Source organism: Carassius carassius, chromosome 1, assembly GCF_963082965.1.
Source record: "Carassius carassius chromosome 1, fCarCar2.1, whole genome shotgun sequence".
NCBI lineage: Eukaryota > Metazoa > Chordata > Actinopteri > Cypriniformes > Cyprinidae > Carassius > Carassius carassius.
The window spans coordinates 20,417,484-20,434,195 of record NC_081755.1 but is presented as its reverse complement, the minus strand read 5'-3'; the positions used below and the strand labels follow the sequence as shown (position 1 = coordinate 20,434,195).

The following is a 16,712-nucleotide window of genomic DNA, read 5'->3' as shown; positions in this document are numbered from 1 at the left end:
CCACTTTATTCTTGATCTTGTGTTGTACTGAGATTTCTAAACCTTAAAACATAAATAGTGCATTAAGTGTAGTAAACTGAAATGGTCACACAATTTAGCATAATTATTAGTAAAATATAACAATTTCATACATGACAATATTTCTAATTTAAGAGACAGAGCTGATTTTTTTTCTGGTGTCACTAATGCCCTGTGATGGGGTAGCAGAGGTCCAAACAAGTCCTTTCTGATAGGGCTGCACAATTAATTGAAAATAAATCTCAAAGGCAATAAATTGAGATTAGGCAGAAGCAGCGATTGTCGTGTATCTTTCAGTGAAGCACGGTTCTGTGATCAGCAGTAAATCTCCATCCAAATGCCAGAGGGTGCAAAGAAGAAATCCAGGAAATGCCCATCACTGCAGCTGAATAAACAGAAGATCTAACTGCTTTCATTGATTCTACGTGACTAATAAACTCAAGACTACGGCAATATATGGAACTACATCTGAGTTGTTCTTATTATAATTTTCATCACAGTTAAGTATATTTATTTATGGTGAAATGCTAATCGACATGGCCTGCTTAGAATAGAATGAAATACTGTTTGTCTTGATGAAAAAATTAGATGAAATTTTCACACTGAAAGAGACGTGCCAGGCGTTGCAGCTAAACTGAATAAAAGCAGAATGAACTGATGGAACGCTAAGAAAAAAAAAAACAATAAATAAAATGTATGAATGATGCAGAGCTAATTGACATCATTTATTATAGTACATAAACTATAAATTATATTTTCTACCTTATTCTGTGCAGGAAATTAAAATAATAGCTAATAAAATGTAGTATATAAAACAATCATAAAATTGCCATTAGGAAAAAAAAATATCGATTACAAGTGATTGATTATTGTCGAGCGGTATATTTGATTACTTACAGCAAATTAAAAGTAATAAAAATTCTTTGTCAAAAAAAAGTCAAAATTATAATTATGATTAAACATAGGCTACATACATAAAATGATTTCTGTCACTTCTGAAATGATGGCTACGCCCCTGGTGTGACAAAATGTTAATTTATACATGATATTTTTAAAGCTCTTTTAAAAAAAAAAAAAATCTTGCCATACATACAATTATACGTACGCCTGTCACGGCTTACGCTGCTGGAAGGAACACGGAGCCGAGGGATAAACGAAACAAGGATTTATTAAATTATACATAGGCAAGGTAAGTAACAAATAACAGGTGGCAAGTGGCAAGTGGCAAGTGGCAAGTAACAAGTGGACAAGTAGACAGGTTGACAAGTAGACGAGTAGACCCGACAAAACAGAACAGAAAGGACAAGGCTTTTATACAAAGGATAATGGGGAAACACAGGTGGATGGAATGACTAAATTAACAGGGACATGGAACACATGCGGAAATGACTAGACACACCTGGGAACTAATCAAACCACATAGAGACAGAAACTGGGTCACAGGGGCAAAAACACACAAAATGAGTCCAGGTGTGTGACAGTACTCCCCCCTCCCGGTAGGTGCGTCCTCGCACCGTAGAAACAAACAAAGGGAGGCCAGCAGACAGGGACCACAGAGGAAGGAGCCAGGGAGGAGATGACGGAGGGAGGAGCCAGGGAGGAGACAGGAAGGATCTGAAGCAGGAGGCACGCAGCAGGACCCAGGCCACAGCCATAACGGCCCAAGGTGGGGCCGACGGAGGAAGGAGCCATGGAGGAGGAATGGTCACCGACTCCAGGGACTCGACCCACGGCAACGGAGCAAGTGGAGGAGGAGCCCGAGGCGGAGAGCCGAAGAGCCAGGGTGACGGGGAGGAGCCGGAGGTCCTAGGCGGAACTGATGGCTCTGGTGACTGACGCGGCGATGTGGATCCGGAAGGCCGCGGTGAGGCCAGAATGACCGAGGACTGAGGTGTAGCCGAGGGGATGAAGGAGCCTGACGGAGCCGGAGGGACGGAGGGATGAGGCGAAGCCGGAGGAGTGGAGTCCCGAGGCATAGGATGGACGACGCCAGACCAAGGCGGAGCCGGAGGGACGAGGGAGCCAGGCAGAGCCTGCGGACTGCCGGGCCACGGCGGAGAGGAAGGAGCTAGGAGCCATGGTGGAGCCGACGGGTCAACGGGCCGAGGCGGAGTCCAGGCCTCAGAGGCTGGAGGCGGAGGTGAGGGAGACGCCGACCAAGGCGTCGCTGGAGGATGGCGGTCCCGCTGAGCTCGCACCACAATGATGGTAGGCTGAGGGCGAGCAGAGGGGCAGCCAGACGACAGCGGAGGAGGAGGCAGGAGTGGGTGGGAATTTTGGAGGAGCAGGCATTGGAGTAAGCTCTGGGGCTGGAGCCCTTCCTGGGCTTAACGGAGGATCAGGAGCCCGTCCTGGGCTTAACGGAGGATCAGGAGCCCGTCCTGGGCTTAACGGGGGTTCAGGAGCCCGTCCTGGGCTTAACGGGGGTTCAGGAGCCCGTCCTCGGCTTAACGGGGGATCAGGAGCCCGTCCTGGGCTTAACGGGGGATCAGGAGCCCGTCCTGGGCTTAAAGGAGGATCAGGAGCCCGTCCTGGGCTTACAGGAGGATCAGGAGCCCGTCCTGGGCTTAACAGGGGAACAGGAGCCCGTCCTGGGCTTAACGGGGAATCAGGAGCCCTTCCTGGGCTTAACAGAGGATCAGGAGCCCGTCCTGGGCTTAACGGAAGATCAGGAGCCCTTCCTGGGCTTAACAGAGGATCAGGAGCCTGTCCTGGGCTTACAGGAGGATCAGGAGCCCGTCCTGGGCTTAACGGGGGAACAGGAGCCCGTCCTGGGCTTAACGGGGAATCAGGAGCCCGTCCTGGGCTTAACGGGGAATCAGGAGCCCTTCCTGGGCTTAACAGAGGATCAGGAGCCCGTCCTGGGCTTACAGGAGGATCAGGAGCCCGTCCTGGGCTTAACGGAAGATCAGGAGCCCTTCCTGGGCTTAACAGAGGATCAGGAGCCCGTCCTGGGCTTACAGGAGGATCAGGAGCCCGTCCTGGGCTTAACGGAAGATCAGGAGCCCTTCCTGGGCTTAACAGAGGATCAGGAGCCCGTCCTGGGCTTACAGGAGGATCAGGAGCCCGTCCTGGGCTTAACGGAAGATCAGGAGCCCTTCCTGGGCTTAACAGAGGATCTGGCATAGGTGAATTGGAAACCCCCTCATTTTGACCCATTTGGCGCTCCACATTTTGCTCCCTCGTGGTGGGCAGTGTCGCCGGCTCTCGCACCTGGTCTGACGGGTTGCTCTCTGGCTCTCCGTCATCGGTGGGCTCGGGCTTATGCCTCGTACCGTGGGGAGATTGTAGGCTGGGCTCTGGGTCCAGAGTGGACCTGGCGAGATCCTCCATTGGGCCGACCGTGAGAGGTGACCTATTTCTCACCAGATTCCACTCTATAAATGCGGCAAAATCCTCCCGAGGACCATCTTCGGGCGACAACGCTCGGCACCTGGAGTTCAGGCTGGCGTGATAAAAGGTGCAGAGCGCGTGGTCCGGGTAGCTGGTGGCATTAGCTATCCAGAGAAACCGTCTGGTATGGTCCTCGAGAGACAGTCCCTCCTGCTCCAGCAGGAGGAGGAGGTATTCGGGGCGATAGAGGGGATCCATGACACACTGCGGAAAGAAAAAGACTGTGAAAAAACGGAAAACAAAACGGAGGGAAAACACGCAGTTTTTAACTTTTTAGGTCGGGTCTTCTGTCACGTCTTACGCTGCTGGAAGGAACACGGAGCCGAGGGATAAACGAAACAAGGATTTATTAAATTATACATAGGCAAGGTAAGTAACAAATAACAGGTGGCAAGTGGCAAGTGGCAAGTGGCAAGTGGCAAGTGGACAAGTAGACAGGTTGACAAGTAGACGAGTAGACCCGACAAAACAGAACAGAAAGGACAAGGCTTTTATACAAAGGATAATGGGGAAACACAGGTGGATGGAATGACTAAATTAACAGGGACATGGAACACATGCGGAAATGACTAGACACACCTGGGAACTAATCAAACCACATAGAGACAGAAACTGGGTCACAGGGGCAAAAACACACAAAATGAGTCCAGGTGTGTGACAATGCCATTTCATGCCATGGCATCTATAATCTAGCATCTAACAATGACCAAAAGTTTTTTTTTTTCCTAACCTATGGTTCTCTAACCATATAGGCTGGTGTATTTTGCCCCCTGACTAAGCATTTAAAGAATTAAGTGGAAGCATTTAAATAATCCTGTGAATGCACTTAAATAATGCAGAATCGAATCGTTATAATCAAATCGAATCGAATCGTTCTAAATTTGCAAAAAAATAAAACCCATGAATCGAATCGAATGGATGCCTACCCAAAGATTCACAGCTCTAGTAACGACGGAAATTGCGACCATAGTTGGCTAACAATGCGTTTGGGAAACGCACCCCAGAGCCCTAGTTCTCCGACAAGGTATGCAAAAATGCGCTCATAATCGCAGATTATATAATCGTAGGATTATGAAACAGGCAAAATTATTCACAATAATGAAAGCTCTTTGCCTATCTTCTTCTGCTCTGTAATGCTGCTCCATCTGAGAGCGCGTGAAAATACCACAATTAATAACGTTTTAACTCCAAACTCACTTCATAACATCAGTCGAGTGTTTGTAATAAATCCTTCTGTGAGATGATGTGGCTTTTTAAACAGCACTGCATCATTTATTATATTACATAAACTATAAATTATATTTTCTACCTTATTCTGTGCAGAAAATTAAAATAAAAGCTAATTAAATGTAGTATATAAAACAATCATAAAATTGCCATTAGAGAAAAAAATATATAGATTACAAATAATTGATTATTGTTGAGCGGTATATTTGATTACTTACAGCAAATTAAAAGTAATAAAAATTATTTTCCACGGTGGAAAGGGCCTAATGTTGAAGGGCCAGACTGGAGAGGGCCTGATAGAAAGGCCCAGTGTGGAAAGAGCCTGATATTGAAGGACCAGACTGGAGAGGGCATACTGTTAGAGGCCGATGGTGGAAAGAGCCTGATGTTGAAAGGCCAGACTGAAGAGGGCCAGATGTTACAGGCCCAGGGTGTAAAGGGCCTGATGTTGAAGGACCAGACTGGAGAGGGACTGATGTTAGAGGCCGAGGGTGGAAAGGGCCTGATGTTGAAAGGCCAGACTGAAGAGGGCCAGATGTTATAGGCCCAGGGTGTAAAGGGCCTGATGTTGAAGGACCAGACTGGAGAGGGACTGATGTTAGAGGCCGAGGGTGGAAAGGGCCTGATGTTGAAAGGCCAGACTGAAGAGGGCCAGATGTTAGAGGCCCAGGGTGTAAAGGGCCTGATGTTGAAGGACCAGACTGGAGAGGGCCTGATGTTAGAGGCCGATGGTGGAAAGGGCCTGATGTTGAAAGGCGAGACTGGAGAGGGGCTGATGTTAGAGGCCCGGGGTGGAAAGGGCCTGATGTTGAAGGACCAGACTGGAGAGAGCCAGATGTTAGAGGCCCAGGGTGGAGAGGGCCTGATGTTAGAGGCACAGGGTGGAAAGGGCCTGATGTTGAAGGACCAGACTGGAGAAACCAAGATGTTAGAGGCCCAGGGTGGAAAGGGCCTGATGTTTAGAGGCCCAGGGTGGAAAGGGCCTGATGTTAAAGGGTCAGACTGGAGAGGGCCTGATGTTGATGGATCAGACTGGAGAGAGTCAGATATTAGAGATCCGGGGTGGAAAGGGCCCGATGTTGAAGGGCCAAACTGGAGAGGGCCTGATGTTAGAGGCCCAGGGTGGAAATGGCCTGATGTTGGAGGCCTGAACTTTGAAGGCAAAGGCCTGGTTGATGCACATGTATCTATACCTCCAAGGATCCTTCCATTGCAACAGGCCCCAGGATGGCCAAAACTTTCTCTTCCTCTGTAGGGAGAGGAGGAACTGAATTGATACCTCATCAGTGTTGTTTGCTACGTGCCTCAGCCCTCTGTTTTTTCACATTTACGAAGTCCCTCCACTTATTTCTGACTTCTTCTGGGTTTTGTCCATAGGCAGCATCATTTATTTTTTTGAGCGATTTTTGCCCAGATTTTATTTTTGTCAGTATTTGTAATACAGCATTTTTTTCAGCTTTGAAAATAGCTGGACCTTTTTTTATTTTCCAATACATTTTCCAATTATTATCCTCCAAAAGAACTGCAATTTCATGCTTTAAAAATTGGGGTTTTCATTTCATTTTCATTAACACTTGCCTGAATGGCAAGAAGAGTTAAATAGGAGAAATTGAGCAAAATAAGCAACAGGTGTCCACAACACTACATCACAGTTTAAAAAAAAAAAATTAAATCTGTATGTGTATACGAATATAATGTATTGCAGAACAAATGAATAATTCGTTATTACTTGACTCCTACATAACGTCATTTCAAAAGCGTAATTAGAGTCGAAGACTCTTTTCACTTTCACTTTCACTTTTTCACTAAGAAAAGAGAAAATAAAACCAAATTACTGTAGGTGGCGGTATGTGTTCATGGCTCCAGTCAGTCATTAGATCGAAGAAGAAGCAGAACGACAGCTCAAACCAATGTAGTCTGAATGATGGATCTGCGACACAGGTACCATGGTTTCAGGGAACAGTTGTGACTAGCTGGTTCATTTCCATAATGATGCATGGTACTATGGTGGTTAATCTGCGAGTTACGTAGTTGTACGGGAAACGCACCCCTGTGTAGTAAATGCTACTCCATCTGAAAGCAGGTGATCGAGATTTACTATTAATCACAAAACCGGCTTTACTGACAAAATGCACATGACAATCGTGATTAATCGCGATCGATTAATCGTGCAGCTCTTCTGATGAAATGCCAATTTCAGCCTCGCACCTCACTCATGATTTGTCTACACAGAGAGAGAGGAGAGGTGCCAGTGAATAAATCGGAAAACAAAGTAACTTGCATTACTTATTTGAAAAAGTAATTCAGGTATCTTGTTGTAAATTTAAAAGTAATGGGTAACTTTACTAGTTACTTGAAAAAAGTAATCTGATTACGATCATGTTACATAGTGTTATACCAACTCTGGTCAGAATACTTTGATTAAGCCTATAATATGTAAAAAAAATAAAAAAAATAAATACCTTTTTATAGTAACTGTTGATATCAGTTAATTTTACTGCGCAATATGCATTTAAAATTAATTGATCATTTTTATACATATACATATATATATATATATATATATCTTACAAATATCTTACAAATTGTACCTTTAAGTGCTAAGATCAATGGTTATTGGGAAACCAGGGCTAGCGCGAGCTCAACCGCTCTAGGCAAAACCCTACTGTGCAGCCCCCAGTTCACATTCACAATTAAACACGATCTTTAAGATGCATGTGGAAGACTGGAGATTTGGTTTATTGGTACAACTGCATTAAAATAAAGCAGATACGGGCGTTTTTTCTGATTGTTATTATATAAATATATTTTCCTACTAAAACATAAAAAAGTAAATTATTAAAAAATAACCATATAGCTGCAAAAGCAAATTAAGTAGACCTGAAGTGGTCATGGAAAGATTTGGGGGAATTCTCGATAAACAGCTTGCAGTTGTTCAGTACACGGAAAGCACAAGCACAAGCGGCGCCAGGATTTTTATTGTAGGTGGGCCTCCATAAAACTGGTTGGGTCAGTTAAAATAAGCAGGAGTTTCCTCCTGTTGTTCCTCTGAGCCTTTCTTGCTGAATTTAAAATAAAATAAGCTGCTTTGTTTGTTTACTTTTCATATTAGCAAAACTGTCTGTGTCTGCCAACGTCATTAATTTCATTGGATCACTTGCTGGTGATGATGCAGAGTCCACACGTGTGGTAGAAGCAGCTGATTGGCTGGGAAGCTTTCTCTCAAAGCTTTCCTCAGGCTGCTTATTGGATGAACCGCTAGAATGAAAATCACTCACTACTCATAGGCCTGGGCCAAAATAAGTGGGTCCGGACCCAATGGGAGCGCCGCGGATGAGCACAAGTCTCTGTAGTTAATTTTTAATAGAGACATAAACATAAGCCCCTTTCACACTGCACGTCAGACCCGGCAAATTGCCGGAACATTGCCGGGTCGCCTTCTGTGTGAAAGCAAACACATCGCGGGATTGATTCCGGGACTGATCCTGGGTCGGGGACCTAGTAACATTGCTGGGTTCAGTCCCGGAACGAGCGCTGTGTCAAAGCCAGATCAAATGCCGTGTTGTAGTGATGACGCACGTTATCGCGTGACTCTTTTACCAGGTGTTTTGAAGGAAGATCATAGTTCCCGACAAAAAAATATGAGTAAACTGTAATGAAGCAGAGATCAGTTAGTTCCTCACTTTCTGCGCTGACGCCGAGATCGTTCGGCACCTTCAGTGAAAGTATAACGTGCCTAACGTTTTCGACTCGTACATTACATGTCACTCCCTGATGTGACGTGCCGTTACGGTACCTTTACAGGTTGTGTGTGAAAGCACGCACATATACCGGGTAATCACTGCAGTGTGAAAGTGTAAAATCAAGCGACCTATGAACAATTGCTAGGGGACACATTGTCGGAATCGCAGTGTGAAAAGGGCTATAGAGATCTGTTCAAGCCGTGCTCCTCGCCGAAATCCCTTCTCAAAGTTGAACAAGCTGGGTCCGGGTCCAGCACCTCCGAATTCCATTCCCCCTCCTCGCGCACCATTGAAAGTTTCCGTGTCAGGGTCATTATAGTTTAGCATTTTTAAATTTGTTTTTATTTTAATATTGCTTTCAATTGTCTTTTATTGGTTTCATTAATAATTTTGTAAATTTTAGTTTAGGCAAGGCAAGGCAAGGCAAGGCAATAAAATATTTGCACTTCAAAGCGTGCAGACGAAACTCAAAGAATGCGGTCATTACTTTCGGAGGTGGATGCTGCTGTTTGGGAACGCAGTCGTGTAAGACATTTCTGGGAGGCAATTATACAGAAATACTTTGGTGACAGACTTTGCTTGTGCATTTCCAAATTACCATTATAACATATCAGATGCTGTGGAATGAAATCGGTCCACTGGTAAGTCAACTTTTGCATCATGCATCAGTGATGGCATCATGCATCATGAAGCAAATTCTGTGATTGTGGCTACAAATCAGTGCTCCTATGCCGTACAGTGAGCGAGGTTCAAAGATGGCCGTTGTCAAGGTCTTGCGACCAAAGATAGTCTGCAATCATTTTCTGACAGTGTCAGAAATACAGCATGATCATCACACAGTGTGTTACAAGTCTGCTACAACCCACGTCTACTGACCAGCCAATAAAAACGCGACATGAAATCAGCGCGACATTGCACTTAAACATAAACCTACTTACCTCAAGCTGTTATCCCTTCCTTTTTCACCACTTCCACTTTTTTCAGCATGCACAAAAACTGTCAAAGTGTTTTATCATGCTCTTTTTGTTTACCACTAGCACATGCTTATTCTTGTATAGTAATGTGCATTGCATCGTACGAGTCAATAGGTGTCATCATCGTACACGTCTACACACATGTTGTCCCCAAGTTTATTAGATCCATGTCGCATAGTGTGATCTGCAATGATTTTAGCATTGCTAAAATCGTGCAGTGTATAGAAGGCTTAATTAGCCTAATTAAAGTTTAGCTGAATTCACAGAACACTTCCAGAGCGCAGGCCAAAGACATTTCCATTTAAGCTTATTGACGCAAACCTCTAGCGACACAAAATTAAAGCATGCTAAGATTGATTAGAAAATGATTATTTTTGATTAGGCTATTTTTAGTTAGGTTTTCAATAACTGCTATTGGTTTGGTTTTGTTTTATTTTATTTTTTCAGTTATTTTGAACATTTTTTAATCTTTCTTTCTTTCTTTCTCTAAATGCCTTTTAGTTAAATACAGTTCTTGATACAACATATTTTCACTAAAGGTCCCCAAATGTTTGTGCATATGCTCATTTACCCCGTTTGATCACTTGCCGGATCCGTCAACCCACTTTATTTCCGGGACCTTGCAATTTACAAATGAAACACTGTTCATAGCGTTATAAATGATAAAGGCCAAATAGGCTATCTAGGATGCATGGCTAAAAAAATTAAAAATTCTGTGTCTCCCCCACGTTTTCTCTCTATAAGACTATAATCTTACCTTTCAGAAGCGCTTTAAAATTCATCAGACATCACCAGTTGCAAAAGTTATTCATGTCCGTATAGCTTTATTCATTTTGATGACATTTTTGGAAGTACATGGGTAGGCTATATTTCCAAGGGTGGTTTGCTTTGGGTTGACGCCGCTCAGGTAAGGCAGAGCGCAGTTAATTTAGAGTTTGAATAACTAAGGGGTTATAATTTGTTTATATGAGTGCAATAATTCAAAAGAATGCCCAAAAGATAAATTAAATATCTGTCCTTTTTTGACTGTGGACGCGCCAGCCCTGGTTGTGGCAACCTCAGAACACTGGTACAAATTATAAATGGTACAAAGATAAAAAAAAAAAAATACTAATATGTACCGTTTAGGGGTACATTTAGCTTTTGTACCTATAGTTTTGTCTGATAACACTGATAACAGTAAGACTGAGACAGAATAGAACACAAGTCTTTACTTTGCTATATTTTAATTTTCTGCAGTTATTTGATCCATTGTATATTTCACATGCTTGCACTGTTTTGCCGAGTTTAAGCTGTTTTATTTTTTTTAACAAAAAGACCAGTCTTTATAGAGTTTCGGTTCTTTGTATCCTTTGAACAACAATAAACAAATGGCTTATTAATCCTTGTGACTGTCAATTATTTGATTTGTCATTTTTTTAAGTATCTAACATTTATCATCATCATGTGACTTCTCAAAAAAATTAGTCTTTAGCTCAAGGCTATGGTGTTGACACACAGAAGCATTTCACATGCATTCAGATGCGTTTTTATTACAATTTTTGGAAGGTTGATTTTGTAAGATAATTTTCTGATTATAAGCTAATTTCAATAATCAACAATGTGGATTTGAACCATGATTTTAATTTTCACTCTTTCAGTACTAAATATGTTAAAATGCAATGGAGCCTTGAATAATATGACATTAGGAATATATTGGGAAATTGGAGGGTTATTGTAGATAAGGGGTTAATGGGGTATAGTATAATACATAAGGATAAATAGAGTACTTTACACATGTAAGAGTTAATGGGGTTTTATATAATATGCTAATGGTACACATAACAGTATTTAAGGGTTAATGGGTTATGATACCATATGTGAGGGTTAATTTGTTATGGTACGGTATGTTAGGGTTAATAGGGCATGATATGTAACATTAATAATGTACGGTATGTCTCAATTAATGGGATATTGTCTTATATCTAAGGGTTAACAGGTTATGGGGTGGTATGTAATGGGATATAGGGTATGGTATCATATGTAAGGGTTAATTGTTTATGGTAAAGTATGTAAGGGTTAATAGGGTTTGGTATCATATGTAAGGGTTAATTGTTTATGGTAAAGTATGTAAGGGTTAATGGGATATTATATCATATGTAAGGGTTAATTGGTTATGGTTTGGTATGTAAGGGTTAATGGGGTATTGTTTAATATATAAAGGTTAACTGGATATGGTATGGTATATAAGGGATAATAGGGTATAATATGTATCATTAATAATGTATGGTATGGCATGTAAGGGTTAATGAGATATGGTACCATCAAAACATGAACGTAGTGTCCGTGACGTCAACCGTGATGTCAACCGTAGACTCCTGAAGAGTATTTCTCAGGGGGGCAGGGTTTCATATTTTTTTGAAGCACCCCCCTGGGTGCCGCTATTGTCTAGCATACCCCCACCTGCTGTTAGCATTCCATTGACTCCCATTAATTTTGGCATCACTTTGACAGCGAATTACTTTATATCTGAGGCGTTTAAAGACCCGTTTGTCCATTCATTATTTCTAAAGAAACACGAAAATGTATAAAAGGCCCCATTACCTTGTATCTTACGTTATGGTTCTGTAGAAGCAATTTATGTAAAAAATAGGCTAATGATTGCGTCATAACCAGCGACTCACTGTCGTACAGTAGAGAAATTACCGTATGGACAGGAGGAGAAGCTCGCAGGCAATCTTTTACTGTCTATGAGTCTATATGGGACAGGAGATAGCCTTATATCTCCCAGACTGGAGAGGGCCTAATGTTAGAGGCCGAGGGTGGAAAGGGCCTGATGTTGAAGGGCTAGACTGAAGAGAGCCAGATGTTAGAGGCCGAGGGTGGAAAGGGCCTGATGTTGAAGGGCCAGACTGAAGAAGGCCTGATGTTAGAGGCCCGGGGTGGAAAGGGCCTGATGTTAGAGGCCCAGGGTGGAAAGGGCCTGATGTTGAAGGACCAAACTGGAGAGGGCCTGATGTTAGAGGCCCAGGGTGGAAATGGCCTGATGTTGGAGGCCTGAACTTTGAAGGCAAAGGCCTGGTTGATGCACATCTATCTATACCTCCAAGGATCCTTCCATTGCAACAGGCCCCAGGATGGGCAAAACTTTCTCTTCCTCTGTAGGGAGAGGAGGATCTGAATTGATACCCCATCAGTGTTGTTTGCTACGTGCCTCAGCCCTCTGTTTTTTCACATTTACGAAGTCCCTCCACTTATTCCTGACTTCTTCTGGGCTTTGTCCATAGGCAGCATCATTTATTTTTTTGAGCGATTTCTGCCCAGATTTGATTTTTGTTAGTACTTTTAATACAGTATTTTTTCAGCTTTGAAAATAGCTTGACTTTTTTTTTCAACTCCTCCAAAAGAACTGCAATTTAATGCTTTAAAAGTTGGGGTTTTCATTTCATTTTCATTAACACTTGGCTGAATGGCAAGAAGACTTAAATAGGAAAAAATTGAGCAAAATAAGCAACAGGTGTCCACAACACTACATCACAGTTTAAAAAAAAAAAAATGTTTTTTAACTCTGTATGTGTATACGAATATAATGTATTGCAGAACATATGATTAATTCGTTATTACTTGACTCCTACGTAACGTCATTTCAAAAGCGTAATTAGAGTCAAAGAAACGAGAAAATAAAACCAAATTACTGTAGGTGGCGGTATGTGTTCATGGCTCCAGTCAGTCATTAGATCGAAGAAGAAGAAGAACGACAGTTCAAACCAATGTAGTCTGAACGATGGATCTGCGACACAGGTACCATGGTTTCAGGGAACAGTTGTGACTAGCTGGTTCATTTTCATAATAATGCATGGCACTATGGTGGTTAATCTGCGAGTTACGTAGTTGTACGGGAAACGCACCCCTGTGTAGTAAATGCTACTCCATCTGAAAGCAGGTGATCGAGATTTACTATTAATCACAAAACCGGCTTTACTGACAAAATGCACATGACAATCGTGATTAATCGCGATCGATTAATCGTGCAGCTCTTCTGATGAAATGCCAATTTCAGCCTCGCACCTTACTCATGATTTGTCTACACAGAGAGAGAGGAGAGGTGCCAGTGAATAAATCGGAAAACAAAGTAACTTGCATTACTTATTTGAAAAAGTAATTCAGGTATCTTGTTGTAAATTTAAAAGTAATGGGTAACTTTACTAGTTACTTGAAAAAAGTAATCTGATTATGATCATGTTACATAGTGTTATACCAACACTGGTGAGAATACTTTGATTAAGCCTATAATATGTAAAAATAAATTATAAATACCTTTTTTATAGTAACTGTTCATATCAGTTAATTTTACTGCGCAATATGCATTTCAAATTAATCTATCATATATATATATATTTATATATATATATATATATATATATATATATATATATATATATATATATATATATATATATATATATATAAATTCTTTTTTAATTAAATCACACTATACTCAGATGTGAAGTTTCCTGTTCATTGGCCACAAATCTCCTCCTCCATGTGTGTTGTAAGACTGGTTGTGCAACTGTTCAGATGCCTGTGGCTGGTTTATAAACGCAACCTGCGCTGACTCTCCATTTAAAAGTGTTCAGTGATTTCAGTCACAGGTCTGTGTTTGGTTATTATTATGAAGTCAACTGATTTTTCAAAGACATGTATTGTCTTACCACGCATTTACAGTGCACAGCACAGTCGAAACACAAAACTGTGGCTCTGTGTATCTATTGTGGCAGCATGTATTTTCTTTATCTACTGGAATGTGTTGGGTTTGATGTCATCAGAATACTGGAGCACAAGATTTTACAGGTAGGTTCAGACAGACTTCCATTCAAAATCAACATTAAGTACATCGTAAGAAGACAATCAGCAGATTATACCTTTAACTTTATCCAAGTGCTTTATGATTATAGTTAAATTAGAATTTATAAATGAAATCATTAAAAGGGCAGAAAACTAAAAATAGTGACTTCAGTTCACTTCAAATACACATCTAAATTAAATGACTGAACAAAAAAATATATAGGAAATATGCTTCAAAGACTGGGGAAAAATAGGGATAAACAAAAAAAAAACTGTCAATGACTTACTGATATGCAGCCATCTTGGGCCTATAAATAAAATCTCTACAAATATACTAATAAATTTATAAATATTATATTATATTATATTATATTCGAGATGTCTGGAACGCATTAGGTTAACATTTAAATAAACGAGCGTGTTGCCTATACAATTGCGAGTCATTCTAAAAGGGAACATTTCAGCACTTGACAAACGTATAGCGACTCCTATAGCACGCTCTTAAAGGTACAGGTTGTAGGACCTGCCACTAGAGGGCGAACTATCAAAACAATAACAATCGTGTGATTTGATGACGCTAAGAAGGAGTGTGAAATGATGGGATTTGTTGTCTTCTACCCAACCGCTGATGGCCATCAATCAGACGGAAAGATAAATCATGCATTTTAACACGAGTAGATTAAATTCAAAATCAATGCAAAGACACAATCAGACTATGGATCAGATGCATCATCGTGTGGGTCTAGAGACGCAATGCCCCGCGTTTGGCGTATATGCCCCATAATACTAATCTTGTTGATCGTTATAATAGCATACGTTTTCTGTAAAGATACAAATCAAAACAACTCACCTGTTGAGTAATACACAAGCGAGATCGGCATCTCGTTCTAGTTAAAGTTTGTCGCGAAGCCACTTCCGCATTTGTCCACAACACTGTTGTCATGTGGTTTCTATGTCAGTAAAGGCAGTAACAAAGGGTAACTAACTTCATTGACAGGCGACTGCACCGTGTCACTGTTTAGAATGGGAATTTTCTCATGATTTACAAGTAGTTGAAGACATTAGATATATTGTTAGTAATCAGCTGGACAAAATATATAACACTAGCCTAGTGGTGTTTGGATATTTTACTGCAAATATCTTACAAATTGTACCTTTAAGTGCAAAGATCAATCGTTATTGGGAAACCAGGGCTAGCGCGAGCTCAACCGCTCTAGGCAAAACCCTATTGTGCAGCCCCCAGTTCACATTCACAATTAAACACGATCTTTAAGATGCATGTGGAAGACTGGAGATTTAGTTTATTGGCACAACTGCATTAAAATTAAGCAGACACGGGCGTTTTTTCTGATTGTTATTATATAAATATATTTTCCTACTGCAACATAAAAAAATAAATTAATAAAAAATAACCATATAGCTGCAAAAGCAAATTAAGTAGACCTGAAGTGGTCATGGAAAGATTTGGGAGAATTCTCGATAAACAGCTCGCAGTTGTTCATTACACGGAAAGCACAAGCACTAGCGGCGCCAGGATTTTTATTGTAGGTGGGCCTCCATAAAACTGGTTGGGTCAGTTAAAATAAGCAGGAGTTTCCTCCTGTTGTTCCTCTGAGCCTTTCTTGCTGAATTTAAAATAAAATAAGCTGCTTTGTTTGTTTACTTTTCAATGTAGCAAAACTGTCTGTGTCTGCCAACGTCATTAATTTCATTGGATCACTTGCTGGTGATGATGCAGAGTCCACACGTGTGGTAGAAGCAGCTGAATGGCTGAGAAGCTTTCTCTCAAAGCTTTCCTCAGGCTGCTTATTGGATGAACCGCTAGAATGAAAATCACTCACTATTCATAGGCCTGGGCCAAAATAAGTGGGTCCGGACCCAATGGGAGCGCCGCGGATGAGCACAAGTCTCTGTAGTTAATTTTTAATAGAGACATAAACATAAGCCCCTTTCACACTGCACGTCAGACCCGGCAAATTGCCGGAACATTGCCGGGTCGCCTTCTGTGTGAAAGCAAACACATCGCGGGATTGATTCCGGGACTGATCCTGGGTCGGGGACCTAGTAACATTGCTGGGTTCAGTCCCGGAACGAGCGCTGTGTCAAAGCCAGATCAAATGCCGTGTTGTAGTGATGACGCACGTTATCGCGTGACTCTTTTACCAGGTGTTTTGAAGGAAGATCATAGTTCCCGACAAAAAAAATATGAGTAAACTGTAATGAAGCAGAGATCAGTTAGTTCCTCACTTTCTGCGCTGACGCCGAGATCGTTCGGCACCTTCAGTGAAAGTATAACGTGCCTAACGTTTTCGACTCGTACATTACATGTCACTCCCTGATGTGACGTGTCGTTACGGTACCTTTACAGGTTGTGTGTGAAAGCACGCACATATACCGGGTAATCACTGCAGTGTGAAAGTGTAAAACCAAGCGACCTATGAACAATTGCTAGGGGACACATTGCCGGAATCGCAGTGTGAAAAGGGCTATAGAGATCTGTTCAAGCCGTGCTCCTCGCCGAAATCCATTCTCA

At 41.8% G+C, this 16,712-nt stretch overlaps 1 protein-coding gene across 2 annotated transcripts in view; it reads left to right on the top strand.

Moving 5' to 3' along the window:
• The first annotated feature begins 13,976 nt into the window (after nucleotides 1–13,976).
• st6galnac2 (ST6 (alpha-N-acetyl-neuraminyl-2,3-beta-galactosyl-1,3)-N-acetylgalactosaminide alpha-2,6-sialyltransferase 2) overlaps nucleotides 13,977–16,712 on the top strand; it is a 162,671-nt gene continuing 159,935 nt past the window's right edge. For both annotated transcript variants that reach the window (XM_059550408.1, XM_059550426.1), the window contains exon 1: nucleotides 13,977–14,185. In XM_059550408.1, coding sequence (XP_059406391.1) covers nucleotides 14,007–14,185 — 179 coding nt within the window. In that variant the 5' untranslated portion in view covers nucleotides 13,977–14,006. The remainder of the gene's footprint in view (nucleotides 14,186–16,712) is intronic.